The sequence below is a fragment of the Vigna unguiculata genome, chromosome 8, assembly GCF_037176805.1.
Source record: "Vigna unguiculata cultivar grain cowpea cultivar isolate G323 ecotype 2 chromosome 8, ASM3717680v1, whole genome shotgun sequence".
Classification (NCBI taxonomy): Eukaryota; Viridiplantae; Streptophyta; class Magnoliopsida; order Fabales; family Fabaceae; genus Vigna; species Vigna unguiculata.
In genome coordinates this window covers 5,477,770-5,502,117 of record NC_140799.1, presented here as the reverse complement: position 1 = coordinate 5,502,117, position 24,348 = coordinate 5,477,770, and the positions used below count along the sequence as shown (strand labels likewise).

The following is a 24,348-nucleotide window of genomic DNA, read 5'->3' as shown; positions in this document are numbered from 1 at the left end:
TTTTTCCTTGCAAGAGATCATGAATATGCATTATGTATGTACGTAAAAAAATTAAAATAATCTTAAATTGATGTTAACTTGTTACTTTAACTAACTCATCTTACATGATTGTGATAGAAAGATAGTGTAAGTTTCTTTCACAATCTCGATGCTTAAACTATTGACTCTTAAACTTATGTGCTGTCAAGTTTTCTCATAAGATGACTATCAGAGTCTCACAAAGTTCATATTAAGATATGTTTATGTTTGTTTAAATAAACTTAATCAAAAGCGATGTAAGAGAAAAAGTTTAGTTATTTCAAAACTATTTGTAAAAAATAAGCTTTAACTCACTCGATCGTTAAATATATATACTAACAAAAGGTAATTCATCTTTTTAGAAAATTTAAAATGCTTTATGATAAAATATATATGTTGTTTGGTTAAGAAATTTCAAAAGAAATTAAAACTATAGAATTTCATTAAAAATATTTGGATTGTTTAAAATTAGAAAATTTCAAATTTTAAAAAGAAAAGTAAGAACTTAAAATTATTTTTATTCTCAAATTCTCAATATTTCTCTTTAGATTTTTCCTTAGTTTGATTTTGGTTTTGTACATCATTAGCTTTACTCAGATCAAGACATTGTCGGGATTATTATTGTTCAGTTGTTGTCAAGGTGTGCTTGTTTATTGATGTTATATAAGAGTTATCTTGTAATTTAAGTTTTTGTTAGAATTTTTCCTTATATCACTATATTGTTTTCTCGACTAAGGTTAGAAAAACCATATTCTTACGAATGTGAATTAATTTTTTCCCTGTTGATATCTAAATTGATTTCTTTATCATCATGAACAAAGATTTTTTGTATTTCTTTTCATAATTTATTAGTTTTTTTTAAGTTAACTAGGAAACTTTCGACCAACATTAATTAGTATTTCTTTTATCAATCTCAAAATGAAAACTTTTTAACCGACATTGTTAAAAAAAGTTGGAAAAAAGAAAAACTCCTAACCATCAATATTGTAAAAATAATCTTGCATAAAAATCACCAAGCGATGCATAAAAAATCACATATTTCATACAAAAAAAAAAACATGCAACATAACAAATGTAGATTTAACATTTCCAAAATTTTCAATTAATTAAAACATTAACAAGCAATAAAAAGTTAACACTACTTGCGACTAACTAGTTGACAACTCATTTTTTAATGGTTATTAAAAAAACTAACTTTTTGTATTTATAAAAAAAGAAATTAAAAAGTAAAACAATAATATAAAGTATATAAAATTTGTTTAGTGCCAAAATAATATTATTCCTATATATTTGTATATTTGTATAGTTTCACAAGAAACCTTGACTCAAAAATTCCAACAACAACTTTTATTAAATATAACACGTCATATTTTATTTTAGGCTTAAATAATAGTTTGATCTTAGTTTTTATTCAGTTTTTTTAATATAGTCATACTTTTTTTTTTTTAATTTGGTCTTAATATTCGTCAATTTTATTCAATTTGATCATTTTTACTAATACTGCTAAAATAATTAACGAAATGTGAACAGTGATGGTAACTATTCACATTCCGTTAACTATTTGAACGATGTTAAAAAAATGACTAAATTGAATAAATTCACGAATATTAGAATCAAATTAAAAAAAAAATCATACTGAAAAAACCCGAATGAAAACTAGGATCAAATCATTATTTAAACTTTTTTTTTTTATAACTCACATATATAATAAACCAGTATAAGGAGAATTAATACTTTTCCATGCATGCAGCACACCCCATTGTTAAGGAAGCATAAAAGAATATAACTCAAACTTCCAAGTGCCGCCATATAAAAAATTCACATATTCTTCCATTGTTTGTGTCTATATAATAATAACTAAGCCAAACCCATGCTTCTCCAAGCTCATTCCATCACAGCAAGAATCATGTTTGCATTGATGACAAAAACTGGATTCATGTTGCTGGCTCTGTGTGCATGCATGGTGGCATCAGAAGAAAACATGGAAGACCCTTCAACTGGTTCACTCTGCATCAGCGAGTGTGCCTCATGTCCCACCATATGTTCACAACCCCCTCCTTCTGATCTTGTCACATCATATTCAAACCATCCACCTCCTTCACCTCTTACACCACAACCACACCTTCCTCCTCCGCCACAACAACACCTCACACCACCATCATATCCACCGCCTCCACCGCTCCTAACATCATACCCCTCCCCTCCTCCACTCTCAACATCAAACCCACCACCTTCTCCACTTCTTACATCATATCCACCACCCCCTCCTCTCTTAATATCAAATGACCCACCCCCTTCTCCACTTCCAACATTCCCTCCACCGTCACTGTTACTACCACCACCGCCAAAACCCTTACAACCTCCTCCACAAACCCCTCCATCACTGCCCTCTCCTCCACCACCACCATTGAAGTCCACCAACAACAACCCTTCTTCATCAGGTTCAGGACAACCTACAGTTATTTCTGGCCCTAACTACCCCTACTACTACTATTATTCCTCAGCTGTTGCATCTTCTTTTTCTCCACATGTTATATCTTTTTTCCTCTTCGTGTCCTTCCTTCATGAACTATTCTTTTGATGGTTCGCGATGAAACAAGTATTTGTACAGTGTACAGCAATTTGACAGACATATATGTTTCTTTTTTCTTAATTCATGTTATACCTTTGTTGGGAAAATGCACGTAATGTAAGTGTAGTAGTATATAGTAAGAGGAAATTCTTTGTAAACTGTGACAAATTTAAGTTTGTTATTGATTGAATGATTTTTTTTTATACTATGTTGTGAGATGAGGTTGTATATTATATGTATAGAGACAGTTCTGTACAGAAAGTAAACACGTAATTATTGTTAAGAAATACTTGCTTTGGTTTTTGTTTTAGATATTGAGTGTCATGTGAATTACCATGAGAAACTAATATTGATGATATAATATACACGAGTTTATTCAAATTTTTATTGTTTCTGATGAATATTGATTAACATTATGATTGCTGTATAAGGAGCACACGTGTATTGTTTTTATAATTTAGTCATAAAATGGTTAAAATTAATTTCGCATCTTACGTTTTTATCAAAGCTAAATAGTATTAACTACATCAGAAACTTTATCTAAGTTTTGTTAAGAAAAAAAAAAAAAACAAACTTCATAAAATAGGTTAAAGTGTTTGCTTTAACCGTGGTTTATCTTGTGATAATTTAAGGTATAGGTTTATCTCAATAAAAGTATATATTCTTCTCTTTGTTGAAAAGAAAAGCAAATATTAAAAGACCAGGAAAAAAAGTTTTACCAGGAATCCGTGATAAATCCTAGCTGAATTTGAAAAATAATGACAGTGTGAGATTAATGAAAGAAAGAGCCAAAAGTAAAATTAGATGAAATATATAATGTGATAAAAAATGAGGTAAAATTAAATTTGTATCTACATTTAAAAATTTATTAAAATTATCTGTGAATATAAATATTTCATAAGTTCTAGTTCCTTACATCCTTATTTTAGTTAACATGTGTATTTTTTTTAAGGAAATTAATACTTTGACACAAAAAAAAAATCTTAAACATTCTTTATTAGTATGCTTTATTTGCCTTTTTAAGAACCTATTTTTTTTAAGAGAAATGTTAATTAACATATTTGCTAACGACTTTAAATAATTAAACTTTATCCGTGCATTGAACTTCACTCACCCTCCCAATTTCTCTAAATCAACTTTTGCATATTTATGCTCGTTTTTATATCCATCGTAATAATGATCGTTATTAATGAACAAAGAAAAGAACAAAATTATAAACATACTTAACCTTGTGTTTGGGTGAGGATATCAACAATTTCAAAAATTGAAATATTTGATAATTGAATTACTTACAATTGAATTATCTTTATTTCTTAAATATTTAGTTTGAATGAAATAATTGAAATATTTTAAATTTTAATTTTCATGTTTGGGTAAAACAATTTAATTTCTATTTTACATCAACTTTCACTCTATCTTTGAGTCTAACTTAATTTAGCTCGATTTTTAATTTGGTACGACTCATTTTAACTTTTGGTTCAAGTCAACCTTCGTCCCAACTCAACTTTCGGTCTGGACCGACCTAACTCGACCTTCGGCCCAGACCGACTCGACTTTTGACCCGATTCGACATTCGGCCTGACCTTCAGTCCCACCCAAACTAGTTCGACCTTTGGCTCAGTTTGGTTTGACTCGACCTTTGCCCAGGATATGAGTCTAGTAGCCATCTTCATGTGAACTTTTTGTGTAATTTAGCAATTGTGGACTATTGTTTAGAATATTGTTGGTATCTGATATGAATATGAATATGAATATATATATATATATATATATATATATATATATATATATATATATGTATGTATATATGTATGTATGTGTGAAATGTGATGTGATTGTAATAATTTCAAAGAGAAATTCTATGTGGAAGCATTTCGTGTATGCATTGACACAAAGATTCAATATGGAGGCATCATTTCTCTAATAACTACTTACACTCAAGTAGAGTAGAGTAAGTTATGTCATGAAGAGATGAAGGAGGTCCTAGTCACTGGACTTCTAAGCACGAAGGGGACTTACCGTGTGAATGGTTGAGTGATAATCCCTTGAGATCAAAATCTGTAGAGTTTTTGAACCACCACAAGTGCACACCACCAGTAAGTGATGTCAAGTGCATGTATATAGATAATCGAGTTTAGTGTCAATTGTTTCTATGTTTATATGCATACCTATGCATGTTATCTTGTAACCTGATTTTATAGTTTTCATATGAATACTAATTGTTTACATTAGCTTACCCTTTTTTCGTGTTTACGTGTTTATTTATGGTTATCTCTTTTGCAATGATCACTTAATTGTGTGAGTAGAGAAGGATACATGTAAGAATACTCCTCTTTTGGTTAGTAATAGGACAGTAGAATAGAGTTTGATAATCTCAAGGCAATTTTCGTTTTGTTTAGAGTTAGAAAACTCTTAGACTCATATGTTTTGGTTTAGTATATATTTATATTAGTATGGTTATTTTGGAATGACTGTATTAATACTTTTATATTAGTTTTTCACTATCTGTTATGTATTATCGTTATATAATATTTTGTTTAGTCATTTATAACTATTATATGATATGTTTGTTACAAATACTAATTTTAGGATATATTTTTTCAACGTAGAAAAGTGGTATATGATCCAACAATGTTTTGTCCGTTAGTTACCTTCATGAGAGTGTGTAAAAGATGAAAATATCCTTAGTATAATAGATATACTTAACTGAATTTATCATCATCCTATCAACTGTTATTGATAAAAATCGGATTGCTTGATCTATCAATTTCATGGCTTGTTGCGAGATTCGAGAATGAGTTTTAAATTGTGGAATTTGATAATGATTTCTAAATTATGCAAAATTTGAAAGTGTTTCTTTAAAGTAGTTATTTGGAAGTGTTTTTATAAAATAGTAATTTTTATGAATTATGAAATTTGAAAATAAATATTAAATTGAAAATTTTTATGATTATTTTTGAATTACATATTCTAAAATTATTTTTTAAAGAGTACCTTTGGGATTTTGTAATTCGAAAGATACTATCAAATCTAAAAGTCACTTTAAAAAAAAAGGTTTAATCATACGAAGGTTCCTGTTTTCATTACAAAGTCTCAATTGAGTCCTCAACTTCTAAGTTGTCTTAATTGGGTTCTATTTTTTAAATATTTGTTCCAATTTAGTCCTTTTCGTTAGAGTATCATTGACGACTGAAGATGTTAATTGTATGTCATGTGTCAGCTCGTGGTTTTTTAATTTTTAATTTTTTTTTTATTTTTTTTCTTGAAAAAACAGTTGACACTTGTCAAATCAAGGTTTTTACCACGTGTGAGCATGTGGTTTTTTTAGTTTTTTTATTAAATTAAAAAAAAACTATCATATGTTAAATTATGATTCTGCCATATTTCAATTATTTATGTGAAAAATCTCGGGTTGGTCCCTGTATTTATTATTTTGTCTCAATTTAGTCCTAATTTCTTTTAAATCGGGAATAATTTCATCTCTTTCAAATTGAGACCAAGTTTATCTTTATATTAATATTATAATTATATGTTTATTATAATAGATATTTTTTTAACTAAATTAAATTTATTTAAATTTAAATTTAGCATTGAATTTTATAACTTATATAAAACTATTTTAAAATTCTACTTTTGAATTTATAAAGTTGTTTAGAAATTATTAAAACAAATTTTTTAAATAAAGTTCAATGCAAAATTTAAATTTAAATAAAATTAATTTGGTTAAAAATATATATTGTAATAAAAATATCATTATAATATTGATATACAAATTAAATTTGGTCTCATTAGAAGGAATAAAATTACTCCTGTTTACAAAGAGATTAAGACTAAATTGAGACAAAACAACAAATATAAGGACCAAATAAAAATTTTTCACATAAATAATTGACACGTGGTAGAACCATAATTTTACACGTGGTAGTTTTTTTTTAAATTTAAAAAAATAAAAAAAAAACAAACTGACACATGGCAAAACCCTAATTTGACACGTGTCAACTATTTTTTCAAGAAAAAAAAAGAAAAAATTAAAAAAAAACCATAAGCTGACACGTGGCACACAGTTAACGTGGTTAATGATATTCTAACAGAAATGATCAAATTAAAACAAATTTTCAAAAAATATGATCCAATTAGGACAACTTAGAAGTTGAGGACCCAATTGAAATTTTGTAACAAAAACGGTGACATTTCATCTGATTAAACCAAAAAAAATACTCAAATTCTACAATCTAAAAGCATTTTTAGATTCAAAATATTCATTAGAATGAAAAGTTATTAATATGAAAAGTTCTTTTAAGTTGTACGATCCAATAGTCATCCCAAATTTCATAATCTCAAAAACTCATAAATAACGCAAATCAGAAATCAGAGTCTCAAAAACTCATAAATAATGCAAATCAGATATTAGAGAGTAAAGCGGAGATGACCATAATAAATTAGATTAAGAACAAAGAGGATGCTAAATTAGGTTATATATATACATATATATATATATATATATATATATATATATATATATATATTGTACTAAGGTTATTTTCGTCTTTTCAATGGGAGGTTAAAAAAGCATGGGGATGCAAAAAGTATTTATCATGAAACTCCTTCCATATCAATATCAAGTGTTGGGTCACAAATAATTGGGTTGTTTGGCAGGCCATTTTGGTGGCCCAAATGTATTTGGAGCACCTGAGATCTTCATCCTCTTTAGCTCTCCTTCTCCTACATGTGAGTTACTCCAACCTTTGTTATTTATAACAGTTTTATTGTATTTGAATGAGATTATTTCACAAAAGAAACTATTTACAGTGTTCAAAATGCAATTGTTAAACCTTTTTTAGAATATCTTCCGTCAAACTTTACTTTTACGACCTGCGTGGTCGAAGAAAGTTTTTTATTTATTCAGGAATTTACGATTCAGAAAAATTATGTCTCACCATATATTTGATTTACATCACAGAGTCTTAGAAAAAAAAAATGAGGCGCTTTGTTTTTTTCTTAGATATTCAAATTTCATAACGGATATTACCTAGAACAGTGTTAAGGGTATTGAAAATTAAAACATCGAAAGAGAAAAACGAGCTAAGGAGATTAAAGGAAATGATATGATTTAAGCAAAAGAAAAATATATCAAGACATGGTCTAGATAATAGTTTACTAGTCCAAATTAAAAAATATGCATGAGTTAATTCGGTTCATAAATGTAGGACAAAGAATCAAACTGAAATTCTATAAGAAAAAACTAAAAGTTGTTTTAATATATGAATCAATTATACAAATCATGACAGAAAACATATTTATAAATTGAAGCATAAAAAAATGAAATTAAATTATCAGACGACGCAGGAGCTATCTTTAGAACTTTGTTATAATCTAATGCTTTTATGCTAATATCATCAGGAGCTCTGATGTTGTCTGATGCATTAATGTCTGATGTGTTGATAAAAAAATCAACATATTTTCAATCTGTTTTGAGAAATAAAAATTAAATATATATTTTGAAAATTTAATTTATTTTAGTGAATTAAAGTTTAAATTTAAGATATTATAATTTAATAAATAAATATACGTTATAATAAATCTATGTGTTTTAAAATTTTACTAACAAAAATGATATTTTAACATTATTTTTTGACTTACTTTTGACACTGTCATCTCATTTTCATTTTCTAATTTTTCTTTTTAGTTTTTTTTTTTTTTCAAAATGTCACATGTTTGGAAGGAAAGGAGGCAAAGTATTTGGTTCTGTGAATATGAAACCTAATAGTTGAAACCAGCAGCAGCAGAGAGAACTCATTTTTGCGAATACAAAAGCAGGGCATGTGGTAGAGCTCGACAAACAAAGAACTCATTTTTTGTTCCTGCCTTTAGTCCTTTGGCTTTGTTGAGATTTTGTAGGATATTGCCACCTTTCTGGTTCATGTTTTTTTGGGTGCATTGTAGGGTATTCCATTCTATTCCGTCATTCATGTTATTGAAGGAAATTTGGGTGTTCGTTCACTTCCTGCAAGCATTGATGATTCATCTCGTTTGTCATATTCGTCTTCGTTGACAAATTGCTAGGTCATTTCTGTTAGTACTTTGTTAGACAACAACTCTATAATCTTGTGAAAAATCTTTATTCACTTCTTGTGTTATTGTTCATTCATACAATACATAATACAATTTATAGACTCACATTTTCTAACCATTGTACTCTCAACGGCTATAAACGGTTATAAACGACTAACTCATTAACTATCTAGACTCCAATAGCTAGTGCATTAACCACTCAACGGCTAGTTTCTTACAACGGCTAGTTACCCATAATGGTTAACACATTTAAGTTTATTAAAAACCTAACAAAATTCCCCCGTAAACTTAAATGCTTCTTTTATTCTCAATCTCCATTCCTTTATTCTTCATATCGTCTGCCCACATGCAATAACTCTTCTCACATTCTCACATTGTGCTTGTCCCTTTCATGAATAGTTAAGTTCTTCGCTTTCTTCACGACTGACTCCCCTTTCACTTTATCTATGGTCGACTTGTACTTCGCTTTCCATGTGGCTAACTTGCTCTCTACTCTCTCAATTTTTGCATTCTTACTGGCAAACTTGTTCTTCTCTTTGGCCGACTTGTTACTCATTGGGTTCTTTGTCTTTGTGGTCGACTTGTCGTTAACTGAGTTCTTGTCAATAGGCCGACTTCCTTTTGAAAGATTAGACCACACTCATGTATTGTTGTGCTCAATCTCCTCATCCATTTCAAGTTGTCACTTCTCATCTTGCACCTCCAGTGCAGCTCTCATATCCTTCTCAACTTGTAATTGTTCTTGCAAACTTGAAACATTTTCTTCAAATTCCAAGCGCCGCTTTTGCAAAGCCTATTTCCTTCTCTCTAAGCTTGCTTGTAAAATTAAATTGTCTCTAACCTCCTTTTCAATACTCTGTTGCAAGTCTCTTTTTGCAATTTCTAACCTTTGGATTAGAAGCTCTTCGTCTTCAAATCATGAGCTACTTAATCTTTTCACGTGCTCCACCGAGCTATCTGAGTAATCCACTTGCTCCACCAACTTATCCGAGCTATGTAGGTGTTCCACCAAGTTAACCGAGTTGGCCTCATGTTCCACCATGGTGTCCAGGGTATCTACATGCTCCACCACCCTGTTCAGGCTATCTACATGTCTCACCAACCTATGCAACCTTCTCTGTTGTCTTTTTGACCTATCCATGCTACTCGACTATCTTGTCGAGTTACCAATGATACTCAACCTTCTTGCTAAATTCTCCATGCTACTTCGTCTTCTTGCCAAGTTCTCCACTTGCTTATGCTCGACCCCCGAGCTACGCGCCATCATCAACAATGTCGCTTCTTCTTTTCCTTCTTCTGTGAGGTTAATCGTCTCTTCTTTCCTATTTTCATATCGGCAATTTTTAGCAAAATGTCCAGACTTACCACAATTGAAACATTTGTCTGAGTAACAGTCCTTTGCATAATGGTCATATTTGTCACACCTAAAGCACTCAACATTTGAGTTGCTCGATCCTCCTCTCCATGGACCTCGTCCTCTTTCGTGCCAATTTTGTTGACCGGATTGTTCTTTTTCCTCTTGTCCTCGGCTTCTACCATCAGGACCGCTTCTAATACCTCCTTGATATCGTCCTCTACCTTGAGTGTTATGAGCTTTCTCATCTTTAATTGACATCTTCATTTGGAGTAATTGATCAAGTGGCTCCCACTTCTTCTTCTTTCGTTGTTCGTGTGCTTCAAGAGATCCTGCAAGCTCTTCAACTTGACTCCTCAATCACGCACACCACATTCTCGAAGTCGTTTGTCAATGACCTCAAGATCTTCTCCACAACTCGGCTAATGGGTAACGTCTCTCCGTTTCTAGCAAGTTGGTTCACCACGATTTCAACTCGAGTAATATACTTGGTTACTCCTTCGGTCTCTTTCATCCTCATGCTCTCTAACTCGCCTCTAAGTGTTTGAAGTCACACCTACTTCATCGGTCATCTCCCTTATACGCCTTCTCCAAAATATACCACGTTTCTTTTGAAGATTTAGCACTTCCAATCTTCTCAAAGCCAGACTCGTCCACAACTTGGTACATGATGTACAAAGCTGCCTTGTCCTTCACACGTGTGTCTTTCAGCACTTTCAACTGGGCATTTGACCAACCTATAGTGTTGGCTAATTCATCGAAACCATCTTCAACCACCTCCCAATTTTCTTGGGATCCAAGAAGGGCCTTCGTTTTGAGACTCCAATTGTCATAACTAACAACCTTTGTCAACTTGGGCAGGGAAACACTATTTGTAAGACTGACCATCTCACTCTTTTTTTTTTCTCAAACACTTAGGTCTCTAGCTCTCTTTTCTCAAACACTCAAACTCTCTAGCTCTCTCTTTTTTCTACTCAGACACTCAAGCTAGCTGGCTCTTACTACCACTTTGTTAGCACTTTATAAAAAACAACTCTATAATCTTGTGAAAAAACTTTATTCACCTCTTGTGTTGTTGTTCATTCATACAATACATAATACAATTTATAGACTCACATTTCCTAACCATTGTACTCTCAACGGTTATAAACGGCTATAAATGGCTAACTCATTAACTACCTAAACTCCAAGTGCATTAACCACTCAACGACTAGTTTCTTACAACGGCTTGTTACCCATAATGGTTAACACATTTAAGTTTATTAAAAACCAAACAATTTCCTCGCTGACTATATATTTCAATTGGTGGGCAATGGTTTGGTGTTTTCCATTTCGTTATTTTTGGTGTGTATTGTGGGGTGGAATTTTTCGTTGTTTGCGACTTGGGTTACAAATGTGGTGTAGGTGTGTCTATTATGGGTGTTTTCCCTTTCGTTGTTGTTGGTGTGTGTTGTGGGGTGGAATGTTTTGTTATTTGCGGGTTGGGTTAGAAATGTGTTGTGAGTGCGTCTGTTATGTCCATTTTACGTAGCCTTCACACACTCTTCTTCTCTGCAGCCTCCCCTTTTCTCCTTTCGCGCACCTTCGCAGCCTCTCATCTTCTCCTTTCGCGCAGCAATATAATCCAGTTAAGTAATCTTATACCATCTTTGTATATTTTAATTGATTTTAGGAATGGTTGTGCAATAGACTACAAATTCGTTTCATAAAAATCAGAAACGGATCTCGTCTTAATTTTTCACCGAAATGGCTTTCCAAATCCGTTTCGCACAAGCCTAAAACGGAACACACAATCCGTTTGTTTTTTTTCACCAAAACGGATTGTGAAATCCGTTTCACAAAAGGCTGAAATGGAACACACAATCCATATTTTTTTTTTCACTAAAACGGATTCTGGAATCCGTCTCGCAGAAGGCTAAAACGGAACATGGAATCCGTTTTGGTGTTTTTTTTTGTTTTCAATCGAAACGGATTGTGAAATCCGTTTTAGAATTGTGGAAAACGGATTCTCAAATAAAAAAATACTCAAATTTAACGACATTCATAACTAGCCAAAAAAAGTAACAAGTGTTTAGAAGTAAATGACCAACAAAAGTCGAAAACATTGTAGGTCGGAATTATCACTCATCATGTTCTAAACTCAAGGCATTTTTATCTATTAAATCTACAGATTTCAATTTTGGGATTCGAAACTCCCTTTGAAAATAGTCCTAATAATGTCTGTTTTCTATGGTATTTTTCGGAATCAACAAAGTGCTTTCTGTGGTGGCCGTTACGGTTACTTTATTAGACGCTATTGGGTCTGTTATGCATGCAATACCATATCACCCCTGTATCTGGTAGGGTTGTTCCTCGTCGCTACATTGCTATAGTGGCGTTATATGTAGCTATTTAAAACCATGATTTATGTGAATGTGTTAGATAAATTTTTGGGGCATGATTAATATCTTGTTGCTTGTGGCTAAGGGATAACCAGGACAGGATTCTTACATATATATATATATATATATATGTGTGTGTGTGTGTGTGTGTTAAACTATAAGAAAATAAAATAATATATATATATATATATATATATTGAAATTAATTAGATAAAAAACAAAAACAAAATGGCTAAGACACGAGGAAATTTATATTGGATTGTAATGTTTCAAACTTTGAATTATAGATATGGTTAGGACACGAGGAAATTTATCTAGACGTGGTTCACATGATGCACCCGAGAGTTTCACACAGGGTGCTGCATGGAAGAGACCGACAACTTCAGCTCGTAGAAGGGGTCAGCATGAGGCTAATGTTGTTCAGGATGATGTTGTTGAGAATGAGGTTTCTTATGTTCCTCAGGACGAGGAGCAGGGGATTGATAACGATGGTACAGGATTTTCAGGTGGCCCGTCTGATACATCTTTATTGACTCGGTATCAGGATCATGTTGCACGCATGATATGGGATGGTCAGATCAGTAAGAAGTTTTTATATATGTTTAATTTTGTTGTTGTTATGTATTTTTATTCTTTTTTATTTCTTTTATGTTAGTATCGAGTTGTGAAAATAGTCTCCCATATTAAAAAAGTGAAGAAATTAGGACGTCCTCACCCTTCTGTTCTACCCTTTGTGGTAGCTTCTGGATTATCGCCTCTGTGCGATATTTTATATGAATATATCGATCTTGGGTTAGTATTGGGTTTCGTGGAGAGATGGCATCCCGAGATGAATACTTTTCATCTACCCATTGGGGAGATGACCATCACTTTATATGACATCTGGTCACTCCTCCATCTTCCCATCACTGGAAATTTTTGCTCCACTGAAAATCTTGAATATGAAGATTCAATTGAGATTTTGATGACACTTCTTGGTGTTGATCGGGCCATGGCTTGTGAGGAGCTGAATCAAAGTCGGGGTGCACAAGTCAGACTTAGCTGGTTGAGAGAGTTGTATGATAGCTGTTGTGAAAACGAGCTATGGGAGTTTGCTGCACGTGCATATCTTTTGCACCTTGTAGGGTGCACGATATTTGCTAATAAAAGCGCCACCTATGTTCGTACACATTATCTCGAGCTATTTAGAGATCTCCTGACATGTCGTAGATATGCTTGGGGAGTTGCTGCTCTTATCTACTTATATGAGCAGCTAGGAGATGCCAGCTTTGCAAATACAAAGCAATTAGCTGGATATCTACCTCTTCTACAAGTACCCATTTATATTACATTTTATTCAATATTTTACTTGTTTTTTGTTTTATATCATAATAGTTAAATGAAATGTTATTTGATACAGACTTGGATATACGAGCACTTCCCTACATTGGAAAGGAAGCAATTACGGGATACATATGTGGAGACCGAACCCCGTGCCATACGTTATGTCACTAGACGCGCTATTTCCGCTATAACTAATGTTAGACTCTAGTTGGATGCCTTGACATATGATGGGATGATTTGGAACCCATATGTAGCACACAGAGCTTCTCGACCACTTCTAACACATGGCATGTTTTCTGGCTTCCTAAGGCTTGGTACCCTCGTACACCGTCATCTGCCGGAGCGTGTGTTGCGACAATTTGGCTTCATGCAGCCTATTCCACGACCGTCAAGTTCGCTTCCCATGATGGACTTTGAGGCTATTGATGATCGGTGGAAAAAGCACGAGCAGTATGTTGTACATCAAGTGGTCCAAGCACCAGCTCCTTTTTCATGTTCAGATGGATATTTGCAGTGGTTTAGGAGAGTCTCCCATCCATACATTTTACGTGGAGCTGAGACCGACCGACCTAGCCTTGTGATTGTGCCCCGACTTCGTCGAAATTTGCCAGATGACATAACAGTTCAGAGGACGTCACCGTCATCATCTTCTAGTGGTTTATTGGTATGTTACAAATTTATTTGTTCATATTATTAGTAACTTTAATATTTGAAATTAACTTGTTATTATCACAGGGTCTCGTGAAACGCATTGTAAGCGGTCTCCAGCGGATGATAGATTATAGAGACGTTACTGAGGGCACAATTGCTTGGGATCGCACGCATGAGTTATTGCAGATGGCTCGTGATGACGTTGAAGAGGAAGAGACTAGAGGAGGACGAAGAGTTCGAGGTCGACGACCATCTACGTCTGGATAGTCGATTTACTATTTATTTGTATTTGATGTTAGAATTTACATTTTTATTGGATTTTATATTAAGATATTTCATCTATATATGGGATTTTATATTAAGTTATTTAATGTTAGTAATAAGGCCAAAATATATTCGTCCCTTGGCTAGAGGAGTTAGAATTTTATATATTAGTAAAATAATTACAAACTACAAGAGTCAAATATTTAACACAATTAACAAATATCAGTCTTCCATGAGATCTACATAACTACGATCCACTACGTGTAAATCTAGGAATGCTTGCATCCTATCTCTATAAAATGATGCCCACCCTTTTGCCTTTGGGTAACAATTGCTAGATGATATGATATCCACTGTCGGTAATGGACAACCTTCTTGTAGACGAACCTGTAAATATGCAATTAGTCAATAGAGAAATAAAGTTCTTTAAAAGAATAATATATATATATATATATATATATATATATATATAAACATATATACCTACACAAAATGAGAACTATAAACATGTCCGATACAAATTAGTCGATGTTGACTTTGCAAAATAGGTGGGGATGTACGAAGTGGGAATATCGTCAAATTCTGAACTGATGACAAGCACATAAGGATTACATTATACCTATTAGCAATCGCATACCCCATTTCTGGTATAGTCATCCACTTGTCTTGATTAGCTTGTATATAATTAATTAGATTATAATAAAACAAAATCATAAAAAACTTTCAATACATAAGTTTCAACATTAGTGTGTAGAAGTTATATCCCTGATGGTGAATGAACTAGCAAAGACTTTCTCAGTTCTTCCAGACGATCATAGCCTCCAACTAATGTTGCATATTCATCTCGCCATTGACTAAGTTCTTTGTATAGATCATGTCTGATTAGAGGCCACGACTCCTCACCCATACCCAACAATGCAGCAATGCATCTATATCCACAATGACCATCCGCCACAACATCGACAACATCGAGTATATAAGGATGAAAAACATGATTGAACTATTCTAGCATGGGTATTACTTTTTCTTGAATTACACCTTTGGTCTTCATCTTGTTTTCTGTTTTTGCAACACATTTGTCTTATCTTGATGACTCAATGAAGGCGTCCACATGCTCAAAATATGAGGGATCACGTTTGGTTGACTTCTTTGATCTATGATTCTTAGGTGCACCTTTCGTCTTAACTTTACTCGGTGGCGGTAACATCGATGTCATCGAAGGGCAAACTATGTCAAGTAATTTATGTTTTATGGTCACTTTTCCTGCAATATCAACTTCTTTGAAAAGATTAAGCAGTAGATCAACCTCCCTCTGAATAGATAATTGTCCTTCGAATTATGAAGACGACACATTTGAGAAGCTCAACCTAGTCCACATGACATGAATTTCTTGGAGAGGAATCATCCCAGGATCATATCGTGCTAATTCACACGCACATGGTAGACCATAAGTTTGTCTGAGAATGCAGCCACAATGACTAGTATCGAATCCAATCTTCTTTACTCTTTCCAACTCTGGAGCAAGGAGTTCTAAGGCACATCTAGAAATACTTCCCACTAATCTTCTATAACTCAATGCCTTGTAAGAGTCACTAATCAGATTTATACTTCTTTCAAAAGACGCCTTAATTTCGTTATGTTGCAAGATAATAACGTTGTGAATTCCATCCCAACACGAACAAAGGTCTCCCATACTACTTCTAAGAACTTTCTTCAGACTCCAGTGAGCAGACTCAACTCTAGTACAATTTATACAAGGAAATCATATAAACCATTAATAAAAAAATTTAATTAATAGCAAAATGCAAACATACATGTTTGATGTTGTATTCCCAAAATGTATAACTTTGTTCGTCCATGCCTTCACAAAGAATTTCTTGTAAGGAATGATCCACGAGTCATTAACATATTCAAAGAATACAGGCCATGACTGGCAAACAAGCTCAAGACGATTAACACAATCGTTAAACTTTAATTCATCTTCACAGTCCATGACATTCTCCCAGGCTTGCAGTACAACATCCCATGCATCAACACATTTACTAACATTATGCACTTTGCCTGCACATTTTTTTGAATATGGAAACGACAAAGAAGATGATAACACTCAAGGAACACAATGCCAACAGCATTCATTAGAGTCATATCCCTATCAGTTACAATGACTTGTGGACCACCCTCGGACGTCATAAACAAACCTCTTAGTCTTTCAAGAGCCCAAATGAAATTATTTTGCTTTTCACTAGATAAAAATGCAAACGCGGCTGAGAAAGTTAATCCTGTTGAGGTCACACCAACAATCTCAAGCAATGGCAACCAATATTTGTTGGTTTTGTAAGTATTATCCATTAAGAACACAATATTGAATGAATTTAACAACTTCACATCATCAGGATGGGTCCAAAACAAATCGCTAACCACATCAGATTCATCAAGACATCTACTAAAATGGATGTAGTGATCACGTTCCAACATCAACATTAACTGTTGTAACTCAGTTCTTGAACCTCTTATTGAACGTTTGTACCTATATCTTGCATTATACACTTGCTTTAGAGTTGTAACATTACACTCATCTTTTTCTTTGAGAGTGAGAAGTATATTTGCAGGTTTTACTTGACTTTTAGTCATATCAACAAGCAACGACTGTTCAGTAGACTTCAACCTACTCGCATAGGGGTGACCAACTAGAGTAGATGAGACATCGTGATTATGGTAACCACATTTTACGTTCAACACTCATCCCTCCCCTTGAGAGATGGGTCTCCCTCTCAATCTAAAGGGACAATCACATTTTCTTGTCCCAGATAAACTCGGTTCTGCATCACATTTGTATTTTCTATATTTTCCACCTCTTTCACAACCTAATAATACATGGGTCTTTCTTCCTGGTTGTCCATTATATTTATCTGATCTTAGAATAATAACAACAAATCCAAGATTATAAGTAACCCCTCTAACCCACTTAATTAAATCTTCACGTGTTGGGAAGATATCATCAGTTGTAAAATGAGATATATAATCTTGTTCGCAGATATCATGAACACAATCAGAAAAGTCTGACATGAGACTACAATTTAGTTGTGAATCCGCTTGAGAATCCAAGAAACTCAAATAACTAAAATGATGATCTTCCATAATGAGCTATAATAAAAAAATATTTTAATACGTCAAAGAACTCATCTAGGGCAACCACATAATACATATAATAAGACATAAGAATATTAAATAAGAATATTAAAAAATAATGCAATTAAAAAAATAATGCAACACGTATTAGAGAAAAGAAAAGAATTCAACACGACAGCTCAATCGAGTGTCTCACCTATTACACAACACACATTACATATGTAAAGTAAAGTTCTCGTACATATCCAAAGTTCTGAGACAAATACGAGGTGAGACAGGAATTTTGACAACGTTTAATCAATTTTAAAACTGTTTCAGTCAATTAACATTCAAAACCTCAAATTGAAAATTGATTGCATGGTGATATTCAAAACTGATTGCATGATTCACATTAAAAAAGTCACCAATCACACAATATACATTCACTCACAAACTCACGCACACCACTGCAGTCACTCACCTATACACTAAATCCACATTCAATACCAACACACTAAATCCACAATCAACACGCACATAAACACATAAACAACATTATTCTATTTCATAACAAAAACAAAAGATTAATAAATCATAAGAACCCTTTATTTAGAAATTTCAATAACTGCATTTAAAAATTACAAAAACGGAATACCTGATTCGTTTCAGAAACATATGAAACGGATCCCAAAATCCGTTTACGAAAAAAGAACATGAAACTTGATGAAACGGCTTTTGAAATCTGTTTCAAATTTTTCTGAAACGAATCACGTATTCCGTTTCATGAAAAAAATTTAAAATTTGTGAAACGGAATACGAATTCCATTTCAGAAAAATGTGAAACGGAATTTGGAATCCGTTTCAAAAAAAAATTGGAAACTTTTTGAAACGGATTCTGTAATCCGTTTCATACTTTTCTGAAACAGAATTCGTATTCCGTTTCACAAATTTTTCAATTTTTCCGGGAAACGGAATACATGATCCGTTTCAAAATGGTGTGATACGGATTCCAGAATGTGTTTCATAAAGATTCCATGTTTTTTTTTTGAAACGGAATTTGGAATCAATTTCATACTTTTTGAAACGGAATACGAATTCCGTTTCACAGAATAAACAGAAAGAAAATGAAAAATTAATATTAACATGCCAACTCCGAAAAGGCTAACTTGGAGAGAAGATAAGAGGACGCACAGGGAACTCACAGTACCACCTTCAAGCACAAGCACAACGGACAATGACAGAGAATAAAGAAGATTGCTTTCAAAAATAAAATGAATGAACCTCAAAATAGGGACCACCACGAGAGAATGAAAGAATGAAGCAGAGAAAATTAAAGCTCAGATAGGGACCACACGAGAGAATGAAATGGAGAAAAATTAAAATGAAGGCACAATGATGAGAATGGAGAAGAAACGCAGAACGGGAAGAAATACGTATGAAATAATTTGGGGGTGCAGAGAAGTTGACAATGCAGTAAATGAAATTTACTGCTTTTCACCCACTTTCACCTATAAATTAATGAAGGGTATAATAATAAATTTTGGGGTGCAGAAGAAGGCTTGGAGGTGCAGGGAGAAGCCCCTTAATTAAGTTGACACAATGGCACATACTCAACACTCAAAACTCTTCAAATGATCTTAAAGTTTTTATAGAATCATAAATTATAGGTTTCTCATGTAGAAAAGTAGTTGCTTGAGAGTTGAGAAATAGTATCTACCAGGTCTTTCTTTCTAAAATATTTCTAATTTTAAAAAATGAAATGAATGAAATTTCTATAAACTAAAATCAACTTATATATAAATTATTTGTAAAACTTTTTTATATAATTTATTTAAATTGTTATTTTCAATTTATGTGTAAGATCTTTTGAATTAAAAAATGGAATGGTTGAAGAAAAATGATGAATCCATAAAGTCAAAGATTGAGATTGGCATGGTGGTCCCTTCTTGAAAACCAATTCACTCGTCATCACACAAAGTCTTATATATAAAGTAGTAAGGTGTTCAACTTGTACTATCCCTTATCTTCTACGGCACCACTTCAGCACTGAATAGTACCAAAATTGTTGCATGCTTTTTCACTTTCTATTCCAATCATTGCCCTATGATCGGGGAGTAGAACCATGAAAACCCATTCAAACAAACACTTGCTACTTAATTTGGAACACCACTTATGATCTACACCACTATTATAACATGAAGAAAAATACTAACTTCATTATTTGGATTGGAATTAATAAGGAAGATCTTTGGTTGAATATTTATAGGTGAAAAACATGTAATTGAAAAAGAGTTCTTACTAAAAAAATGTTATTAATTTATGTTGGAAATTCAAGTGTGAGTTTAAGTTTCAAACTGAGTAAAAACGAAAAAGTTGAATATTATATAGTGAATGAAGGTCATAAACTCATCGTCTTAAAATTTTTGACTAAAATTGGTATCAATATCTTATGTATAAATTGGACTCATGTCTTATTGGTATTGTAACGGTGATTCTCTCTCAAAAATTCATGCCCCGTGTTAATTGTATATTACCTTTCCAATGAACTCTTAGTAGTAGTATCTAGTAAGCAACTTTTTATCTTTACCAACCATAGTTCCTAGTGATAATGAATTGTGGAGAATGATGCACGTTGTTCAATTTTGACTTTGACGTGTCTACGATCTTCTCTTTTGTGGTTCGTTTTGTGGGAGGTGTAGGTATTTGCACATTTGAGTGTTTTGTACTCATTCCCTTTCTTATTTATTACTTGCGTAGTGGTTTCAACTAAAATTTCCTTTTTCTTCCCACGTCTTATATCCCTTTTCAACAATAAAATCTTGGTAAGCCATTAAATAGAAATGGACTTTCTTCACGAGTGCAAAAAGTAAAGAACAACATTAAATACCAACTTTTTTATATTGAGATCAGCAAAATAGTCAATACTAAATTTTAAATAAATAGAAGTTTTCCATAGTTTTGATAGAAATTCAGCTCGGATTTTCTTATCTAAAGTGTTGGACGTACATTTAAAAAGAAGTCACTATAAAGTAATCAATAAAGTTTTATTTAAATAAAACTGTTCATTTCATTTGTACACTTAAAATACATTTTGTCTTATAGTCTTTTTACTTAAAAATCATTATCTCTCATTTATATATACTTTTTTTAATCTCTTTTAGTCCCTATAACTTTAGATGATATAGGAATTGAAAATATTAAAAGAGATATTTTTGAGGACTGAAATGATTAAAATAATATTTGTAGGGATAAGTTTGTTAATTTTTATAATAATAATTTTATAATTCTATCAGTCATATTAAAAATGATATTTGATGATTGGTAGGGTTTGACATTCACATTTTTATTTTCAATTTTACTTTTTAATAAATAACTATTTTTTAAATTAACTCTATAATAACTAATTGAAATATAAATAAAATGAGGGAAAATTGCACTTATATTAATATTTATTGTAATTGAGTAATATAATATGAAAATTAGATTGCCTTTTTGGACTAAAAAGAGGTTAGAGTTATCGTTCTATCAGTTGTAATAAGTTATATAAGTGAGATTATTTTAAATGACATTCGCATCCTCTCCAATTTTAAAATAGATATTAATCTCTCTTATATTTTAAATAAAATGACACTTATATTATATACATCATGTCGTGTGATTTTAATTAAATGTGTCATCTAACTAAAGGTTTATGAGAAGTTCTTCTACATACATGGTTCAATGTATGTATATGATATCATCTACTTATTTTATTTGTAGATCCAAAAAGAATCTTAATTCTCTTCATGTTTATCTCCAACTCATTTTACATAAGCTTATAAAATTTCTCACATAAAGTTCGTTAGATATTTTTACATTTCATGAAACGTAAATAAATTTAGTTTTCAATATATTTTAACCTACGTTTCAGCTCTAAAAAGGACAAACACACTCTAAACAAATTTTGAATCCAAATCTAATAATTCATTATCAGTTTTGTAGTAATTCAATCTCAACTTCTTCAAGTATACATGTTATAGAGTTGTAGACTTTATAGGCATTAGATGTTTTAGAATATTCAAGCAAAATTTTATCATCAGAATCAATTTTTTAAGACTTTCATTTGTTGTTTATGACAAAAAATATTGCTAGATAGAATGGTAAAAATAAAATATGTTATACTTCCTATCTTTCTACACAATTTATAAAAAAAAAAAAATCCTTTTAATCAATGGTATAATATAAATTTTATTTTGTAAATTGCATATCATATTAACCCCTTCATCCCATAAATGTTTAGGAGATGAATTTACATTTAACACCGCTTTAGTAATTTTTTTTTTTTGTAGTTTTTTTTAATTAATGTGATCACGAAATTAGGCGTTATATTTTTTCTATTTTTTTATTTTACACTCAACTTATGAGTTATACATTTTTTTTATTTTTTTTTAAGGATTAGATTGAGTTGAAATGTTTAACTTAATCATAAAATAAGTTCAATTCAACTTGATTTTTCTTTTTCGACAATTTGTGTTAGGTTAATCTATTGATACGCAGGAGGTGTGATCCTTTGATGGTGGTCCAAAATTAAATTCCTACACCATATAACCCTGCTTAGTCAGATTTATTAAACTAGTATTTGATTTATTATTTTATATATAATGTAATAATAAAAACGTTTATAAAAAAACAATATGAAATTATATTTAATCACTATCAGCATGACAGTGATTTAACAGATTCAGACCAATGAATTGCGAACCAAAATCTTCGGTTTTCTGATGAAAATAACCTTCACTACTTTAATGAGCAATACAATATATAAAAAAAAAAAAAAAAAAAGTTGTCCAACTTTAAGATTGTTTTACAAGTACAAATATTTCGTTTTACATTTAGTAACCTAAAAATAATTTATACATGTTATTTTATATTGACTCATAACCACAAATAAGAATTCTCCAATTTCTTGCTTTAGAAACTGACTGGACCGACCACGGTTCAGGGAAATCACAAAAAAATCAAAGAAAAAACAACCAGGCAGTTAAAAAATATTCAATAGTAAATTATTTTAATTTTTTCTTAAAAAATTAAAATAAATCTAGAATCTTTTATTTCTTTTTATTCTACATATAACTTTATTATTGTTATTAAAAAAATACTGATAAATGTTATCAAAAGTTTAATATAAATAAGATAACATTTTATTTTCATTTTTACATGTATTTTAAATATCAGGAATATATAAGTTTTAAACATTAACCTTTTGACACGAATTGTTAAATTGAAACATAAGTATCAATTAGAAAAACAAGAGTATAGTTTCTGAAAAATTGAGGTTTTTTCTAATATGATAATCAAGAGTAGTTTTTGTCTCTTTTTGACCTAGACCTTGCTAGTGAGTTGTTCAGCCACTAAAAGTTACTACAAAAAATTATCTTAAGTAGGAGCATCATCAACATAAACTTTGATAGAAACATTTAAAAATTAAAATACCCTTATTTAACTCAATACTATTATAGCAGCCCCACCACCTTTTTTTCCCAACTTTTAATATGAAACCAATTTGTTCTTCTTAATATCAATAACTTTGAAACTTGAAAGGGCAATGCAATTGTCAAACCCTAATTAAATGAGCACCCCTTTAAGCCATTGAATGAATTCCATTTTCCAAATGATCACTTCTTGTTTTGCAACATTTTCCATGATCGATGGAAGTGGTTGTGAGTTAGCTTAATTGGTTCACCCTTTCTCTTTGACCTTCCAAACCTTCATCATTTTTTTCCCACCTTCTTCAAATTTAAAATTTTCTCTCAAAGCACTTGCATTAATTCAATACATCCAAACCCTTGTGAGATGTGTTGACTCTCAAACATTTGATGCCTTTGTTACAATTCTATGATGAATCCAAGTAAGATAACAATAAATACATAAACAATGCAAGAGAAAAAAAAAACCCTTAAGTTGTAGCTTCTAGAAGCTGCCCTTGATGATCACATAAAGAATTTAAAACAATAGGTTCATTGTCGGGTTGCTATTGTATGATCATGACATCCTAACAACAACAACAACAACGTAGAGAGCCTTACCTACCAAATATGGGAACATATCAAATTAAACCATAAAATAATCTCAAAATCCACAAAACCATTTTTCTTTTGTTATAATAATTCACGTGTCCTCTACACAACCCAATGATCGATTAAACAAAATTTTTTCGATGTGTGCAACTACAAATTACAATGGAATTGTTGGTTTGGCACCAATGGAATTTAGTTATTACATCTCTTCATTTTTCCGATCTTCTCGGCGAATGTGCATCACTTGCTAAGCACAAAAATATGTGGACGGCAACTCATGTTTGATGAAGTCTTTCCATACTTTGGAGAAACAAATTAAATTCACTTTTTCATTTTTGTAAGTGTTTGTGAAAAATATATTAGTGTTAGATTGAAGTCAATAATAGGTAGGCATGTTGATTGACCTAAAAATAAAATAGAAATCCTTCGTGTATATCGTGTAGTAATGCTGTAGCATCCACATTCATGAGTTCTAGAAGACAAGGAATCTCTCACAACTTTTCTTCCTAGGTAGTAGGTGAAATATTTGTACTTATAAAATTCCTCAAC

At 31.7% G+C, this 24,348-nt stretch overlaps 1 protein-coding gene across 1 annotated transcript; it reads right to left on the bottom strand.

The window, feature by feature from the left end:
• Positions 1 to 14,857: 14,857 nt before the first annotated feature.
• Positions 14,858 to 17,266, bottom strand: LOC114194289 (uncharacterized). Its single transcript, XM_028084415.1, has 5 exons — positions 16,834 to 17,266; positions 16,450 to 16,696; positions 16,003 to 16,374; positions 15,417 to 15,564; positions 14,858 to 15,022 (listed from the first exon to the last, which is right to left on the bottom strand). The coding sequence occupies exons 1-5, from the start codon at positions 17,264 to 17,266 to the stop codon at positions 14,858 to 14,860; spliced, it is 1,365 nt and encodes a 454-aa protein (XP_027940216.1).
• Between the last annotated feature and the right edge of the window lie 7,082 nt (positions 17,267 to 24,348).

Excerpts from the sequence above, each read along its gene's own strand:
- LOC114194289 (XM_028084415.1), bottom strand. The coding sequence starts at position 17,266 with ATGACTAAAAGTCAAGTAAAACCTGCAAATATACTTCTCACTCTCAAA. Across the intron at positions 16,697-16,833 it reads GGCTCTTGAAAGACTAAGAG|GCAAAGTGCATAATGTTAGT; the intron begins GTTTGTTTATGA and ends AAAAATGTGCAG. Across the intron at positions 15,565-16,002 it reads ATTCATGTCATGTGGACTAG|ATGCATTGCTGCATTGTTGG; the intron begins GTTGAGCTTCTC and ends TTGTGGATATAG.